Here is a 16,377-nt window from a genome sequence, read left to right as displayed (position 1 = left end):
TACCTAGCATTGCCATATAGCCAAATCACAGACACATACATATTCACTAAACACTTGTTTTAGGATAAAGTTAAAAGAAGTTCCTCAACATAGCTTATTAATCATTAATTCTTACAGAATACCCATAAGTATCCCACCGATTGCTTGCCTTATGTCAAAAATTCTATTAAAAACCCCAAATCCTGGCAACATTTTCTTTCTCCAGACAGGCAAACTTAACAAAAACACAGGTGATACTAAACAATATCCTCAAAAAAGTGACAAATAAAAGAAACTAAGGAAGGGCTAGGAGGAAAGAAAAACCTTATAAGTTCTGTTGAACTTAAAACAGAGGAGAACTGAAGCCTCATATAGGCTCATTATAGGCTGAAAATTTAAACACTTTATAATAAAACATTGCCATCCACTTAAAAAGACAGCAACCAGAAGACATTCTATCATCCTAACTACTGATCCTCCAAAGGGTGAGGAGGGCTCTGTCTTGCTAGTCAATACCTTGCTCAAGGCAATTCCCTTGTCGCTCTTGCTTTCTTACCTCAATTTCCCTTTCAGGATTCAAATCATGATCCCAGAGGATGATCTTTCGGTCTTTCCCACCTCCAGTTAGTAGCATCCCATTCCTCAGTTGACAGAGTGTGAACACACTGCCATCGTGAGCTTTGATTTGTCTGCTTATCTGATATACTCCTACATGCACAAAAAGAAAATAATACAGAACACTACTCGTTTTTTCACCCGGGGTTTACAAGAAGCTATGCCTTTTGACAGAAGAATAAAGTAACAGTGTATAATAAACAATTACATTTGGACTGTCAGGCTATTAGTATCGCATCAGTATTGCAAACACAAGGTGGTAGTGTTTTCTTGCAGGATAAAAAGATAAAACAAAGGGCCTGCCTTTCTGAAGAGAATTTTTTGAGATTGATTGTCCTACAACTTGTGAAGGCAAGAAAAACAATTATTTGCAAAATGCTTTCATTTCTCTGCTATCCAAGGGAACACAGTCTTTCCAGATGCAAGAGAAACTGTCGTTTAGAGTCAATAAACATTTAGCAAGTAATTATTTGAAAACAATTAAAGTTACTTTCTCATAAGAAACTCAAAGATTTCTTGTCTATAGTCTTATAGGAATAAAAAGCAAATTATTTATAGCAAAGTTTCCAGGATGCATGAACTTAACATCTAGTGCTGGATGTTGCCTCACTTAAAAATAGTGTAAGCAGCATTTGGCATCTATCAATACAGTAGCCTACCCAAAGGAAAACACTAGGAGGAACAAAAGAGAGGTGAGAAAATTAAACAACAAAGGTAGCGACTTGCATATTTCCAAATAGCAATCACAGAAAAAGCCTAAAACACCACCCAAATAAATACCAGCTTAACTTCACTGACTTTGCCTATGGCTCAAGTCAGTTCAAGTCAGCATGCTCTCACACTGTGAAAAAGGGTATGAGATCAAGTCCTGTGACCAGTCTAACGTGATAAACCAACTAAAAGATCCCATATTTAATTAAGGCAATGTAAATAAATGTTCCATTTGATATCTTTTAAGATTATACTCAGGAACGGTTATTTTTGCACAAGAACTTCAAAATTAAACATCAGGTAATATGTTATTTTTCCATTGCACTTAGCTTGAAAGACAAGAAAAAGATTTACCTACAAAACATACTTATGTTTAAAAATTTACTTTTTACATGAATGTTTTCCTGGCATACCCATTTAAGCCAGAGTGTTTGAAAAGCTGCCAAGTAAAATAAATTATCCTTGAATTTATAAGTTACCTTAGGGCTCAACTGTGCCAGGTCTGCATATGTAGGGTAGCAAATAATTTTCCTTTCTTTTTTACAAAAGCTTTGCCCTAAAGAGTAAGTTTAACCCAAATTTCAAGTAAGATGGGTTTTAAAGTATGTTATACAGCCAAGACTTATCTGCTAAACCAGATACTCTTATTTGCATAATTGGTACAACTATGCATTATATTTTTCCTTCACATACAAGTCCCATTAACATCAGTTTCAACACTTAATGGTATTCCTCTGAGACTAAGCATGGTACAATGGAAGCCTTAAGAGGCAGAGGTAGCCTGTGGAATCCTCAAACTTATCCTACAGCCTTTTCCAAATATCAGGATGAAAGGAAAGCTAATTAACTGTACCTGTTTTTAAATGCAAACCCTTCAGATAAAGTAGTTTTCATTCATTTCAGGCACAGTCTCATTAATTATTTAGAACCGCTAGACTGCTCTTAAGTCAGCAAATTCATGACACTTTAAGGAGTTTAGTACACCTGTTAGTAACAGGAAGTGTACACCCTTAGTCAGGCCTGTTTCCCTATTCTTTTCTAATGCAATGCTTTATGTTTGTCTTCTACAGACTATCTAAAATCTGCGATTAACTGTGAATGTATCCTACCTTTAGGTCCTTTTCCTGGAGTAGATTCTACAGTAGTTTTGCCCCATGTAAGTATTATCCCACCTGAGTCTCCAGTGAGCACATCACCATTTCCCAAAAAAGCCAAACACTGAACAAATTTGGGTTTTTCATATTTCTGAAACAAAGCAAGCAAAAGAAAGGGATAATTGCTTGTACTCTCTACATAATTAGCATAACGTATCCACACCCATATACCCTGCATACACATAAGCAGAATTTAACCTTTTTTGTTTGTTTACACCTCTGCTCAAACAGTACATGGTAACAACGAAGCAAATTTATAGAAAGTGTGAGCAGATCATTCCATTGACTTAAAACTGACCTGACATCAAGACATTCTTACCCCAAATATCCCTTGCTTCCTTGATAATGAATTGCCACTCCAGGTCCAGAAAAATATATGAGATTTGCCACATGTTATTATGGTATTTGCATCAGTTGGATGGAATTCTACAGCAAGAACAACTTCATTTGTAGTCTGAAATAATAACAGAAATAATATTTATTCAGATGGGCATTATTCAGACATTAACTACTAAAAACACATGTTAAGATCCCAGGTTTCAGAACAGAGATATGTGGAACTAGACAGCTCATTGTATGCTTGAAAGAATCCGTACGTGTTCCATGCTAAATCAACTGTCTGAATGACCGCACATATCATTTTATATATATGGATTTTCTACATTCGTAAGAGATCTTTATAAAACTTCAGTAGGAAAGTCAGGGTTTTACATTTGCTTTTTAAATCATAAAAGCTTCTGCCCTCTGAAACAGCTAAAATTTCTGCCATGGAACGTGAATGATGTATAAAAGACACCCTGCTTATTTTTCACACAGACTAGTTTGGTATTCTGGATAACAAAGCTCTGACAGAGGCAAGTGAGACAATGGTAACAGCAGGATTACATCCATCATTCTCTTTCTGAAATTCTATAAAAATTCTTTTGGGTTCTTTCTTCCTCTCCTTTCCTCCTCACAAAGAAAAACAGAAGCCTGCATAACTCAAAACTCTGAAACACAGTGTCCCACCGTTGTATTTTTACTGGCTGCATATACTGTTACTGAATTACTAACACCTCAGTGAGTATTTCATCCTTTACCAATAGATTTTACAAACATAACAAAATGACTGGTCATTTATCTAAATTCTAATGTACATTCAACCAAACTGTCTTTGAAGACAATCTCCCGGAGGCAAGGACTCTACATAACACTTAAGTAAATGCATCAATGCATTTCAATGGGATTTAAGCCCATGCTTTAAAGGGGTATCCACAAAAGTGCTGCTGAATCAGCACCTTTTCCCACTTCATTTTTGGCTCACTTTAGGAAAACAACCTTCTTAAGTTTAATTTTTTTGTTGATGGCCATATTTACTGAATTACGCTTCTCACACAGAGCTTCCTCCACGTGAGTGGATTTGCGATATCCACAAATCCTATGGAAACTAAGGACTGAAAAATGTAATGGAGTTCAGCTGAGAAAAGGCTTCTGTTTTGCACCCTAGCTCAAGGGATGAAACTCTGCTCACACCACCTGTTGTGGAAGCTGCTTAAGATACTGCAAGATCAAGTCCTAAACAGGAGTAAGTACTGAAGGGCAAGCTGTCCCTGCCAAATTGTTTTCAGCCAATTCTGAATCACCAAGGAACTCCTTGGAGAGTGAAAACAGTCAAAACATAATGTCAATAAAAAGGGAAATACAAGGCACATGCCAAATAACTTCACATTAAATATCAGCAAGGAAATGAAAATACTGACATAGAATTACACTAAAACTTACAGAATAGAACATAATTAGTATTGGTCAACATAATTTGAAGAAAATGGGTCAAACCAACCTGATTTTGTTATCTGAAATTCCAAGTTTGTAATCATATAGACATACATGCCTGTATTCCTCTTGCTGATTCATGATTTAAAAAAAATTAAAAAATACACAGTTCCACATCCATGTAGTATCTCCTTGCTTGATATTGTATAATGCAAATCAAGATGTCTCAAAATATGGGCTTCAATAGTAAGTTGTTATTGGGTTTGGTGTTTCCAGTGGAATCAACTTTACACAAACATTGAGCGCACCTCTGAACGCTTCTCATCAATCAGAAATTTAGGAGGTTATGAAAAAAACAGGAAAGCAGACAAGACTGCAATCTACAAAAGTACTAATGGACTTCAAATGAGAAGAGACACATGTATGGATAATCTATGCCTGGAACTCGATTCAGACAAAAATGAAAATAAGGGATGTCTAAAACTACTTTTTGTTTTTGTTTTTTTTAATAAACAGCTACAGACTGAATCACCACTTCAGTTTCTTAAAGTTCCCAGGATTTTTTTTTTTTTAAATTAGGAAAATATTAGAGAATTGCTTTATTTGCATTGGCTCTCAAGGATACGTAAAATGTAATTATAAGCACTCCAATATGCAAAACCCCTCCAATATCAAAGTTAAGAATACACTTCTTTTGTATCCTTATACAAGCCAGTGGTATTACAGTTGCAGTTTCCAAGTACAATCAAATGTGTGTGTCTCAAACTGTTTTATTTATGGGAATAAAACCACCTGTATTTCAGAATATTAATTTGTGCAATAATTACCTTTATTTCTGCTATTTTTGATTTCCTCTGCCAATCCCACACAGTAAGCATATGCTCATTAGAGTCATCAATTACACACAAATGACTACCAGAATCCTAAAGGAAAAAGAAAAAAAGAAGTGCTGACAAAGTACTATCACACCCCATTTAGAAACAGGGCAGGGTAGTAGTATTTTAAAAATCCACAAAGGTACAAATATAAATTAATCAAGTCCATTTAAAGTAATTATAAACTCCAAATATCTGGTATTTTCCTTTTCTCTTAAAGACAGACATAGATTTTTTTATAATCTCACAAAAAATGACCATGCTTCAAATAATGATTCTAGGAAACCTTTAAAAGTATCTTACCAAGTCTCTCTCTCCTAGTTTGTTTTTGTTGTTGTTGTCTTTTTTTTTGCTTTCTTGTTTGCAATACCATGCTAGTAGCAAAGAGGTTTCTCCCTTTTTCTATTCTGGAAATATTTTGTTTTTCCTCAGGTCTCAGAAGCAGACACATAGCTCCACTTTTGTTTTTTTCTTAAATGTCACCGTCACATACACACAACTTTACATTATCAAATTTTGTAAGCACATATAATTTGTTCCGCATGGAGCATTAAGTACCAGTAGTTTCATCATGTGGTTGGTAAAACTGCAGCAAAAGTAACACTTTCTGAATAAAATTATGCTTACAGAGCAAAAAGACTGGCATCTATAGTATTAAATTACTAAAATGGCTTATTTTGAACAATTTTACAACAAAATGTTAAATATGGCTATATGGAATTAGAAGAGCAGACAGAAAATCTTAGAACAAAAACATACTTATTCACAGCAACACATACTTGCACAAACCAGTTGTTTCAAGGACATGTGTAGAAAGATTTGGAGGAAGCCTTATTTATTTTAAAGTTGATTCTTGCAGTTCAACCGCATTCTCTAACAAATTATGAAAACAGAGGTGGCTGAAATTTTTATTCCCAAATACTATTATGAGCAGTAATATGCAAATATACATGTCAATTATTAAGTGGAAAGAAACCCTGAAGACAGCATTGGCGATATACGCAGCTCTTGTGTGGCTTAATGAAATTATGTGCTAAAAACACAGTTCTAGATACTGCACGTTCACTGTTTCTGTCTAGTGAGGAATCATATGAGACTGTAATAAGGTATCAAAATCAGTTTCAGCTGCAAACCAGAACTAATAAAAACTAAAATCTGGTCCTCAAAAATTCCTGTGTTTTTTGCTTGTTTGTTTTGTTGGAATGTGTTTATTCACCTTAGAAAAAAAAAACAACGTACTTCAGTTCAAAAGTTTTACTGGTTTGTTAGAGTGACAGGAATGACAGTACTCCTTTCACATTATTTTATTTATGCTACCCCTTATTTGTGTAAAAAAACCCCACCATAAAAATTATCTTATTTACTGAAAGACAAAACCTAGATGTAACTAACATAGCAACGTTTCAGTGTTAAGTGAAACTGCAGCAAGATAGCATAAGCATTTCTTTTCAACAGGTTGCCCAGCGACACCGTTGAGTCTCCATCCTTGGAGATACTCAGAAGCCAGCTGGACACAGCCCTGAGCAGCCTGCTCTGGCTGAGCCTGCTGTGAGCAGGATGGTGGATGAGGTGATCTCCAGACATCTCTTCCCACCTCAGCTGTCCTGTGAATCTCTTCCTCTATTAGCAAAATACAGCAGAAATTATTTTTCTGCCTTTTTTTTTTTTTTTTTAATTTTACACACATTAATTCTTCTTGCTGGGATGCAAGAATCACAGTCTAAGTTTTCAGCAGGTCTGATAAGTCTCAGTGCTTTGGCAAAAATACAAAGGCAGGTTAAAGATTAAAATATACACATATTTTACAAAAAAATAAACTCATTGCCAATTCTGAAATGAGAACTTTATCAATGCCAAGTAGCACATCTCCGTTTGCTACTGATTTTTCTGACAAATTCTGTGGGCCCAGTAACAAGACTTCTTTTTTTTTTTTTCCCCGTGTAAAAGTAGAGGCACAAATTGAACAAATTATTCCTTGGGGGAAAAAATAGCACAAGACAATGTTGGGTTTTTTTTATTTCTCGGTGGATAAAAACCTACTCCAGCTGTGCAGGCAGGAAAAGTTACCCCTTCTATCAGAACTTGCTAAAATTCGTCTTCACGAACCTCACTAACAAACTTGTTTTTAACATCCAAACGAAAAACCAAGCCCCTCACAAACAAAACCAAACCACTAAACCCAGCATGGCCTTCAATTTCTAGTTAAGGTTTTTCTTGCCTGCTATTTTTTCACTGTGCTAGTTTGTTACCACAATTTTACGTGTGCAATTTCCTGTTTTTCCAGCTAGCTTGCTGTCAGCTGGTTTTATAAAGTATACATAAACTTTACTGACACACTTTTAATACCAAAACAGATCAGCTAGACAACCACATACAAAATGTCCAGAGATCTCCTTCCCGTTTACATAGGATTGGATAAATTAACACACCAAGTAATCGCACCCATCTTACCGCTTTTGAAAAATCCAAACACCCCACTCCACGCTCAAAAGTCCCGAGGCCGATAACCTGCAGCGTCACCAGGCTCACCGAGTCCCATACTCTAACATGGGGCTGCAGAGGCTGCATGAAAAAGCAATGGGACAAAACAGCGTCATCAACGGTGAAAGCATCATATGCACGTGTCAAGTTTCCTTAAGCAGATGCTACCTGAATTACAAACTGCAGACCGAAATGCAGGATGACCTGTGCTAATGATGCTGCTGGATAGTATCCTGAAGCTCAAAAGGCAAGTCAAGACAATCTTCCCCCCTGTGTCTGAGCTACAAACGTGGCAGCAGTGCCACCGAGGCAGGAAATTAAGTGTGGTGGCATTTGGTAGTTGTGAAAATAAATCTTTGCCCAATTTAAGTCATTGAACCAATAATGGAAGAGTCATCTTGCATTTCAGGCACCAGACCTAGCAATCTTATGCAACTGCTGAAAACAATGATCAAACCTTGGTTTTTTTTATACATAAAGTAGGAAAAAAACCAAACCAAAACAAAACACCCTGGTGAAGCAAGTCTCCTAACCATCACCAACCACTCCATGAAAATGTCCACGGTTGTATTTCATACAAGTACTATCCCAAACCAACTTAGCTTCATAAATGTGAAACAATCACAAATGAAGTGGGAATTAAGTTGGCTTAAGGACAGCATTCACCATCGAAAGTGTCAATAAATCATCCCACTGATGGAAAAACAAACCAGCCAGCCCTAACAAGAAAGTCAACAAATGTTCAGTGGAAATTATAACACCATCTATACAAAAAAACCCACATCAATTTCTTACAAAAGAAATTAAGTTGAACATCTGAATAAGGGTTATATTTAAGGTGCTTCTACACTTCATAGCATCTGTGTTCTTTTTCCCCTCTTTTTTTTTTTTCTTCCTCTGTCTAGAACTTCATGAAGATAATCCAATTATTCAAATTGTGACAGAGTTTCCCAAGAACCAGGGACAAGAGCATTTAAACACACTTGCTCCCAAATGAGCAAGTTTGTAGGAAAGCTTGACACACCTTCCATGAACTCTCAAAGTTGGTTTCTTCTTCCATGAAGCCTTAAGAGTACACTGACCCACAGAACTGGGGACTTCTCCTCCTCTGGCAGAAGACTTATTGAAAAAAATGTGACAGAAATGATGTGGCCTTATAAATCAAGTACAGGCTTCACATTTGCTTGCACAATTAAAATTGAGTTTCCTATGTCACAGATAAAGGACTTTATGAGCTTCTGCTCTTTTTGGCGTATGGCTGAGTGCTTAGTTGTTACTGTCTTTTGCTAGAGATATAGGCTGTTACCTTAGAAACAGCAAAATATCTCAGTAAATGCAGTGCATAAAATAAACTACAAACAGAAGGTGATGATGAGATAAAAAAAAAAAAACCCCAAACACTTTTTCCTGATTTTCAAAACAAGATACTACTGCTCAACAGCTCTATTACTTACCCTTCCATCTTTATCCACTCCAGCTAACTGTCCTGTTGCAATTCTAATTTTGTCTGGATGAACTGCAAGACTAAGACAGACAGAAATATGACTTGCTTTTGCTGTCATAGGTCTTCAAAACTGAGAGGTTTTTTGTAAATTTTTTTTTCTTTCTCAACAGAAGCCCATGAAGACACTTATGACCCTAAATCCCACATGAGACGGCTTGAATGTTTTTCATCAGACTATTTCATTACATACTGTACTGATGGGTTGATCAGGCTCTTGCGATGGCTGCTGGCATACAACCAGGAGTGCCAGAAGAGCCACCTCCACACATGCTCTGACAAATCTAAGGTTTGACTGTATCAGGAGTCCACTGTAACAAAATGTACCTTGTCTCATGATGAACTTCCTATGCATAGTTACGTGCCATATTTATAAACACTATAGCATATTTTATGCCTAAACCTACAGATAGCATGAACCTGGGGAAAAAACAGCTAAAAAGTTGGCTGAGGGCTTGTGCACCGAGGAGTCAGGGATTAACTACCACTTGAAATGAGTAATTGTACTAATGAAGTTTTCCAGTATGGTGTACTACTAGTGTAAGTAAAAATCTGCTTTTGCTTATCACATTTTGCTTTGGACCCAATGCGAAAAAACAGATTTCAGAATACACATCCTCTTAGTCCTAGTGATTTTTTTGACCGACCTTCCTACTTGCTTTCTCTGTAAAACTACAAAGGTGGAGAAAGCCGTTGAAACAGGAAAGGGGGAGCCAGGGAGAGCCTGAAGAGGTCAGGATGATGGACACCAAAACCATTTACTATTCAGTCTAGTTTTTTGAATGAAAGTGAAGAACACAAGACTGACTGACAGCATTCCTCCCACAGGAAGCAATTACAGTTATCAAAGCACAGCCAGGAAAAAAGATGTTTAGATGTCAAACCTTCTCCATTAAGGTACAGTAGGGAGCTTATGTTCACCATCACATGATGTGCACTACTCTTCAGACTAACATTGTAAAATCAGCAACTGCCTTTCCACCCACAATGACATTGGCTTCAATTTCCCTGCTTTTCTGTTTTGTTTTGCAAACTTCTGATTTCCCAGACCATGTTAATACTTGGATGGGGTATCTATTATAAAATAAGAAAATTATTGCTCAGTTTTCCGTTTGGTTTTCTAATTCTCCTTTAGGACTACACCTTCACCATACTGCCTGTAAATCACTGATTTAGAATTAGGCTGACAACAATTTTTCATTTCTGGGATATCTACTTAGAATAATTTAAGCAAAGATCCTTTCTCTAATCTGGCACTCTTAGATTGTCTACGCATCGCATTGTTTTACATTTAAGCCAGAAATTGTAAGTGAGCATAGACTGCTCTAGCACCATTCATTTGTGCAGTGTTTACTACAGTGAAATCTACTGGGGTAGATGAAACAGAAAACAATTACAATTAGGATGACATTAATGAGCTCATACATACAGTAGGAGAGAATAAAAAAAATACATTTCTGCATTATTACACACATACTTACATGCAAATGTTATATACTAACCATTTAACGCAGTCTGTATGACCCAAGTAGTGTCGCTGAGTTCTCTCCTCATAGTTAAATAGTACCACCACTGATGCTATGAAATACACAATTTCTCCAGTAGGAAGGAGGTAAACATTGGCTCGACAGTCTCTTCCACGATACCCATATCTACATATATATTTTTTTTTAAAGTCAAGGTTTTCATAATCACTGTATATCAGAAAAAAAATACCAACTTTTTTTTTTTTTAAAGGATTCCTGGGAGCTTTCATGTCAGGAAATGCCCTTTATGATTTTCCTCTAAAACTATAGCACAATTTCAGTAACACAGTTTAAAAAAACAGAACAAAACAAACCCCATACAATTGGATTTCAGGAAACCAAATCCCTTAAAAAGTGATGCTCATTGATGTTAAAAATAAAATATATAAGGCACACTGAAGTAAAACAAATACAGTGCTGTCATTTTATAAAAACTTCCACATGAAGTTTCATTAGGTAATAGCACGACTCACTGTTTTGATTTAACAATTTTTACAGCAATGGAGCTATGCATCTGCACTGCGGGCACCAGAGCATTACTTTCAGTGTATACTATTCAGCCTTTTACAACAAGTGTGTGAAAATTCCTAATGCCCTTCAGAAAAAGGCGAGCTTCTGCCCAGCAGCTGCCAAGTTCAGGAAATATTTCTTTAGACTGTTTTAGAGTATTTTTAAAACAAACAAAACTAAAAAGGAACTGACACAGTGAAAAATATTCTATCCAAACCTACCCAAAATATATAAAAGGGATGACTTTTGGAGGAAACCTGCATGACTCCTAATGATGTTCAGAAGTTTTACACACTGCGACTCAGCCTTAGTTACGCTGATCAAATGTTATTACAGCTTCTTATTTCTTTGAAGCAGGTGCAATTTTCTTCATCTAGACTATTAAAGTGTCTGTCTGCCTGTACTGCAGTTCCCAGGGTCACTAAGTACAATTAACATCATAACTCAGACTTTACAGTAGTTCTGTAGCCTCAGAAAATGTAATTTTCCTGTTATGTCCTGCACTTCAGAGAGCTCTCCACTTCAGCGCCAACTAATACACTTGCAAGAGCAAGGAAAATACGGGAAATGCATTAAGCAACTATCTAAAGGATTCCAGCCTTAGGTCCTGGTTAATCAGGTAAATAAACGGAAGTCAAAGACCCACATGGAGAAAGCTGGATGCATGAAGCTGGCCATTTCTCATAAATGAAAGCAGGTGCAGTAGTCCAAGTTTGGGAGTATCTAAACTGACATCTAAGCTGACAGCCTGACCTCTATTCTTCTTGGAAAAGGGCTACCTTTTTACCAAAAATACCACCACACCCCTTCCAATGCCACCCCCACAGCCAAGAATCCCCCACCACACTACCTTTCCTCTTTTGCAGTCCCATCAAACCACAGGACTGCTATACCACAGAAACACTCGCAAAATTAAAAACATGCTGTAACTAAACAATGGTTCAAAGAGGGACACTGCATTCAGTTGTCAATTAAATCTCTTAACAGTACAGAAAACAAACCAGATTTATATCTTGCTGTCTTCCATTTACTACAGAAAACACAATGGCTCCTCTGAAGCAGAGGAGCTTGCTTAGCAAATGATAACGAGAGAAATGCTGATACAACACAATGCTGAGGGCAGAAAAAATAGAGGATGCCTCTGTTTCTCCTCCATCACTGTTTACTTTCCCACTAAATTTTCCTCTTTCTTCTTCTTTTAAACACTAATGGAACAAAAAGAAACTCCAGAATGGCCTTTTATAAAAAAGAACCAAACCTAACCAAAACAACCAGATCACTGAACTTTCAAAAACAATGGGCTACAAACCAATGAAAATATTTTTTCTATCCTGAAGCATTAAGAACGCTATTCTAAATACCTTCTCAGAGGAGAAAGGCAGATCTTGTTAATCTGCTCTATACAATAGGGAGTGTATTGGTAAGGATTTAGTAAGATTGACATCTTTGAACATTCATCCTAGAAAAGTATTAACGATTTATGCAAACACACCTTTCCATAACAGAAGTCTACCATGCAAAGCTAAGGCTAAATACTTTGGCACCCACCATTGAGCTCTGGCATTCATGAGGCTGCAAAAAATGGTTACATTTTCTCAGCCCATTCCTTTCCTTTCCCCCTCCTACATAATAATGTACCAAAGAGCAGCTGCATTTTCTAGGAGTGTGTTTTTTAGGAGCATGTAAAGAAACAACCTGTTTTGTGGGAGAAATTTTTTGCTTTCTTCATTCTCCATCCCAACTATCTCGAGAGAAAACAAGAGGAGCTGTTGCTCCACAGCAGTTCTTTCCTTCTCCACAGAGAACAAATCAGCACATACATTAATACAATAATTGACTGACTCTCTCTACAGAAAAAGAGGTGACACAACGTTGATGCTTAATTTCCACTAAATTTCAATGTTAATCTTTCAATGAGACTGATGTTTCAACCAGGGATATTCAGAGATGGTTGTCTTCATATTGTGAATGTTTCTCACCAATTACAAGGACTGTTTTGTTACAACATTTTATATACTTAACAGCTTTTAGTTTTGAGGTTTTTTTTGTTTTTAATTGGCTAAGAATAGCCATGGTCCTCATGAAAAGTGATCCACTCTACACCAGAATTCAATAGTACATTTACCACTAGCTTCAATTATTCTTAGAAAGAAGAGCACCAGTGCTAAAAATAATCTTACAAAACAGTCAGAAATACCCTCCAGAAACTGAGCTACTATACATTGGGAGAAAGAGTCCATAAAGTCACTGTATGTCAACAGCAGCACTGACTGTGACCTCTCTAGCTGTTACATAAACTCATTTCGCTATTACTGGGAATGCCAGATATGCTTTAACCAGTTCTGAAGTGCAGTAGGAAAGACTGCACTACAAAGCAGGGATACCCAAGCTAAATTATTAAATTTAAATGAAATCACTCAGGAACCAGACACAGTGAAGAGCTCAGACTTCTCCACGAGCTACTTTATCTTGCCAAGCAGCTTAGGTATTTCTTCAACTGACAGTAATCTGCAGGGCAGACAAAAGCTAAGCATGTTCTGTTGAATCTACAGTACTGGGTATCAGTAGTTGAATATACATGCAGGACACAGTTCATCTACAAAGGACACCCCCCTCCCGAACCAATCAACCAACCAAAACAAAAAAAACAAACCCCAAACAAAAAACCCACCGCAAGAACCCTTCAGTTCTTGCCTTGAAGTTGTTCATAGTTGATTAGCATGTTCCAAAACAGTAATACTGAAGGAAAACCCAATTATGAACAATCATGCAGAAGGCAGGAGAATTAAAAGTGTTCAAAACAAATCTTAGATTGAACAATTCAACACTCAATTGACCTTTCAGCTGCAAAACACTGACACTGCTAAAACATTCTATGAATCACTGTCTCTATGCCTTTTTAATAAGGTGTACAGGCTTCAGAGTGCCATCATATCTGGAAGTTACAGCTGGCCTGCAGATTTCTTCCCCTTGCTAAACCTGTGCATGAAGTACAAGATCTGCTGCTGCTGTATCTTCCCATCTCCAAAACTGAAGAGCAATTCTGTGCAACTTCATAGAGACCAATATTAAGCCCTCATAAATTTTACTGCCTTTTCGTCATTGTTTTCTTCACCATTGTATCCAAAAGATACCTTACACTCATAAATATACCGGTCTGATTTAGGATGACATTTCCTTAAACAGATTCCAAAAACATATGGACAGTATGTTTAGACTAGATTTATTTCACTTTAATCAGCCCTCAGCAGGAAATGGGTTTAACCTAAGGTCCTTGGACATTAAGTAAGTGTGTCTACACTGGATTTGCACTTATTTAACTGAGGGTGTGATTTCATGATCAGTTTTGTCAGTCCAAACTGCTCGCTGCTGCTGAAAAAGTAGATCTGGTCTTCCTCCAGTATGCCAGTTCTAGCTCTTGCATGTTTGTGGGGCAAATCAAATTAATGAGTTGATCCTGCTGAAAGTTAACTCCACAAAAAAAAAAAGATTACATTTCAGCCAGATCAGTGACTGACCCAATTCACTCCACGGTCATATGAATGCCAGCATCAGCACCCAAGAGCTGTGACAGTAGGAAAGCTGGGCATCACAGCTTTGCAAAGCATGAATAAGCTCTGTTTTCCTTCCCGTCAGACTTTTAATCCAAAACTTTCCCCCTTTACAGTCTAAGCTTCCACAGTCTCACTGAAAAGTTCAGAGGACATGAGCTCCACAGCTGCTCTTCATAACCAAGTACCCAACATTATCTGTTTTAAACATCTATTAGTTAATAAAGGCAGGAAAAATAATAGAGAAATCTTCTTTCCTAAAGGGAGTAACAAGGGGTGGCTTAAAAAATACGTATGCCTTAGTCACTAAGATATGCTGATAGAGGTAGGGGTAGCCTCTGTCTGTACATATCCTGCCATATGACAGTGTATCATCAACATTCCTAAAAATGTTTCTGCTTTCAGCAACATCAGAAGGATCAAACTTGAGATTATTACACCAACCTAAGTGCTGCCTAGACATGTTGTTTTACTGAAGTACTAAGAAATTTACACAATCACAGCTTACTGGAAGAATCTGCAGAGATGAGGGGGTGTCAGGAAGACCCAAACATGTGCAAAAACACGTTTCTTATAATGAACTTAACATCTCATCTACTAAGCCTGGAGAATTGTCATCAGCCACACACCAACTCCATTCTTCAAATGATAAATTTATTTAGAGCATTTAATGCACACTAGTCTCCAAGAAAGTAACCCCTTCACTTTGGAGCTGAAACACAGAAGCAGTGCAAAGGATGGCTGCTTCTTCAATCCTCACTCCATAGGTAAGGACCACAAGAAATTCAAGATCTGCCATAGCTCTAAACCCTCCTAAAAATGAATAGAGATTGAAAACAACCAATGTTCCTGAATGCAAAGCCTACGTTAATACAGTGGGGGGACAGAGGAGGACATTTCTGAAACTCTGTAACTCTCCAAAGAGACTTTCTTTCACACTAAAAATAAATTTTAATTATTTTCAACAGCAAAAAAAAGAAAAAATATGGCTTTTCTGTGCCTACATATTTTGCAGCTTAAAGTCATACTATACAGTAGCTACGAACCATTTCAATTGCCATATTAAATTGAACTTTTTTCCCTGCTTTTAAGTAATTTTTGTCTCTGAACAGAGCAGACAAGACCAAATTCTAAAGGAAAAAAAAGCAACACAAGACGAAAAGGGAACAGAGCAAGTAGTTACTGATATCAAGGATACACCCACTCCAGTTTTAACTTTTCAGGAGGCAGTTCTGTTCTAATATCATCATAGTTTTCTACATCAGAAGGAATGAACATTGTGATTGGTCGACCTCGCATGAACATCTTGATATATTCTCCCTCTGTTGAAATAAAAAAGCATATTAATCACGTGGCAAGTTTACACAAGAAATAAGCATGAAAGAAACCAGTAATAAGCACAGAAATGCAAATAACACTTGCGATATAACAATTATTTTTGAAATGTGAGCTTGGTAAAGGCCCAGATTTTTATTTTTTTTTAGACAGAACACTAACACACACGCGCGCGCGCACGCACACACACACACAGAGTAAGCGTTAGTAGAATTTGTGATAGAACAGACTAAGCATGTATCATTTTAGACATGCAAATGAAATTACAAAGGCAAATTTCAAATTCGAATTAAAATCTGAAATTGAATAAATAAGTAGTCATAAAATCACAGGATAAGGTATTCCAGGTTGAAGGAGACCTCAGGAAGTCTTTAAATCCAACCTCTG

General features: G+C 36.9%; 1 protein-coding gene across 3 annotated transcripts in view; it reads right to left on the bottom strand.

Annotated features, from left to right (window-relative positions):
• The window catches only part of EML4 (EMAP like 4), a 168,795-nt gene that overhangs the window by 23,177 nt on the left and 129,241 nt on the right, over positions 1-16,377 (bottom strand). For all 3 annotated transcript variants that reach the window (XM_075042793.1, XM_075042791.1, XM_075042792.1), the window contains 8 exons: positions 15,854-15,977; positions 10,571-10,720; positions 9,022-9,091; positions 7,538-7,648; positions 5,039-5,134; positions 2,779-2,913; positions 2,415-2,550; positions 536-687 (listed from right to left, as the gene is read on the bottom strand). In XM_075042793.1, the coding sequence (XP_074898894.1) occupies positions 536-687; positions 2,415-2,550; positions 2,779-2,913; positions 5,039-5,134; positions 7,538-7,648; positions 9,022-9,091; positions 10,571-10,720; positions 15,854-15,977 (974 nt within the window). The remainder of the gene's footprint in view (positions 1-535; positions 688-2,414; positions 2,551-2,778; positions 2,914-5,038; positions 5,135-7,537; positions 7,649-9,021; positions 9,092-10,570; positions 10,721-15,853; positions 15,978-16,377) is intronic.

This window comes from Buteo buteo, chromosome 12 (assembly GCF_964188355.1).
Source record: "Buteo buteo chromosome 12, bButBut1.hap1.1, whole genome shotgun sequence".
NCBI classification, from domain to species: Eukaryota; Metazoa; Chordata; class Aves; order Accipitriformes; family Accipitridae; genus Buteo; species Buteo buteo.
The sequence above is the reverse complement of the archived record's forward strand: the minus strand, read 5'-3'. Positions and strand labels throughout refer to the sequence as shown.